General features: G+C 40.0%; 1 protein-coding gene across 1 annotated transcript; it reads left to right on the top strand.

Moving 5' to 3' along the window:
* The first annotated feature begins 225 nt into the window (after positions 1 to 225).
* On the top strand, positions 226 to 1,185 carry OXGR1 (oxoglutarate receptor 1). The gene has a single exon (XM_060767089.2). The coding sequence runs from the start codon at positions 226 to 228 to the stop codon at positions 1,183 to 1,185; it is 960 nt and encodes a 319-aa protein (XP_060623072.2).
* The last annotated feature ends 1,276 nt before the right edge of the window (positions 1,186 to 2,461 follow it).

The following is a 2,461-nucleotide window of genomic DNA, read 5'->3' as shown; positions in this document are numbered from 1 at the left end:
CTGGGTGATTCCAGATGTTGTAGTCCCAGAAAAGAACATTTCCAAGCTCTGGCTGGACATCAGATGGCCACCTGCTAATTGAGTGCAATTGCTATAGTTATATAGAGAAGATTTTTGTGTATTTGCATCATCATCTAATGTAAACATTTAACCACTGCTTCTCCTTTCCCTCTGAATCCTCTTAAAGAATTAAATATGGCACCGGTGGATACAAAACATGAAGACATGGCCAATTTCTCCACTTTCCAAAACCTTACAGCTACTTTTGGAAACTGCACTGATGGAGGGAGCTCATTCCAGAATGCCTACTTGTCTTTTATTTATATCGCACTCTTCGTAGTGTGCTTTCCTGGGAACATTCTTGTGATTTCTGTATATGTCTTCAAAATGAGGCCTTGGAGAAGCAGCACTATTATTATGTTCAATCTGGCTGTCACTGACCTGCTGTACGTCTGTTGCCTTCCATTCTTAGTCCATTATGCCATCAATGGAGAAAATTGGATCTTTGGAAACTTCATGTGCAAGTTCATTCGATTCAACTTCTACTTCAACACCTACAGCAGCATCTACTTTCTCACCTGTTTCAGCCTTTTCCGCTTTGTTGTCGTTGTCTATCCCATGAGTTGCTTTTCCATTCAGAAGCGGAGATGGGCCATTGTGGCCTGCACTACAGTCTGGGTCCTTTCGTTGTTGGCTGTCAGTCCAATGACCTACTTGGTCACAACAAAACAAAGCTCTAACAGATTAATTTGCACAGATTTAACCAATTCTGAACCCCTGAACTCTGCAAGATGGTTTAATTGGATCCTAACCACATTTGGCTTCTTCTTGCCTTTAATAACTGTGACTCTTTGCTATGCTGTGATTATCTACACATTGGCCCAAGGGCCCCACACTGGCACCAACCACAAGCAAAAGGCCCGTATGCTAGCCATTGTCCTTCTAGCTGTCTTCTATGTGTGTTTCTTACCTTTTCACATATTTCGAGGAGTTCGTATTGAGTTAAAGCTCCATCCTGTAGACTGCATCACAATGAAGCTTGTTCGAGACATGTTTACTGTGACTACATCCTTAGCATCATTAAATACCTTCGGCAATTTAATCCTTTATGTTGTGCTTGGGGATAATTTCCAGCAGGCCATTCTTTCGATCTGTAAATTGCTCATAAAATCACATAAGAAATAGATCTGAAGTAAAATGGCATTTCTTGCCTGAAAAGGGTTATATATGTGGCTTCATGCATATGTCTGTCATTTTCAGATGTTCCTAGAAATAAATTTCAACCCCTCCTTTTTTGTTTTTGTTTCTCAGGATGGCAAATGTGTTACATTGCATTAGGTTCTTGACATTCATCATATTGGTTTTTTTCCCTATTCTCCCAGCATAGGATGCATTTACACTGCAGAATTATAGCTTTTTGACACTAGTTTAATTACCATGTTTCCATGCTATGAAATCCTGGGATCTATAGTTTGGTGAAGCAGAGAAAGCTAAAGGCTATGTTAAATTATAACTTCCCATTGAATGTTCTCTGTCACACTCATCCATAAAAAAACCCGTCTTTCTCTCATAAACTCACACCTTCTTTGCCCCTGAATATCTGTTTTGGGACCTAGAGTTCTGGTAACTTCTTAGCTATTTCCAGACCCTCTCCATCAAAGAGCAATGGTATTGGGCTCAGACAGGAATTGGAGAATGGGACCTGACAGCTGTGTTGAGGTCAGCCAAGGCTCAAACACAAACTGAAGTTTACCCATATATGCTGTAAAGGAACAGCAGAGTAATACGTTGTTTATGTCCCCACAGAGCTGGTATGTGATCAAAGGGCTCTGGCTATTGATTGTAATGTGCTTTACTGTATATAAAATGTTATTCTGCCCAATGTTATCCTCAGACAGGCTACTTTGCCTGTTGTATGCCACTCTGTGCCAACGGGTTCTCCATGCCCCCTACAAGGCTCCATGGATTTTCCACAATATGTGGTGAATCTATGGGACTTTGTGATGAGGTCTAAGAAACATTATGTTAGATAAAATGCCAAAAATTCTACAGTGACTTCTTTCTAAAGAGAACTAAACCAGATGGGTAAGTTTGACATCACCGACATAACTCATGGGTTGTGGACAATTGTCTAGCTAACCCTGAAATGAGTATCCATGGACGTAAGAAGGTTGATACCCTCGTAAGGGATACACAAACCCATAAAACTTTGCAGAAGCCAATCAATATAGAATGGACTCATTGAACCAGTGGAACTTATATAAGTGTTGACCTAGTGAGATTATATATATTCAATAGTTCAACTCTAATAGGAACTAACTGCTGGGTTTCAGCCAGAAAATGCACATATTCTTTTGTGAAGTTAAGGGAAACCTCCAAAAGCTTGTAAACTTGCTGTATACTATCCAAATCAACCAGAACCACAGATAAATGCTGCAGAGTTGTTTCAGAACACAATATT

This window comes from Anolis sagrei, chromosome 3 (genome assembly GCF_037176765.1).
Source record: "Anolis sagrei isolate rAnoSag1 chromosome 3, rAnoSag1.mat, whole genome shotgun sequence".
Lineage (NCBI taxonomy): Eukaryota > Metazoa > Chordata > Lepidosauria > Squamata > Dactyloidae > Anolis > Anolis sagrei.
Note: the sequence above shows the minus strand (reverse complement) of the source record. Positions and strands in the feature narration are given on the sequence as shown.

Bases quoted from the DNA above. Each gene is read 5' to 3' on its own strand.
- OXGR1 (XM_060767089.2), top strand. From the start codon at position 226: ATGGCCAATTTCTCCACTTTCCAAAACCTTACAGCTACTTTTGGAAAC.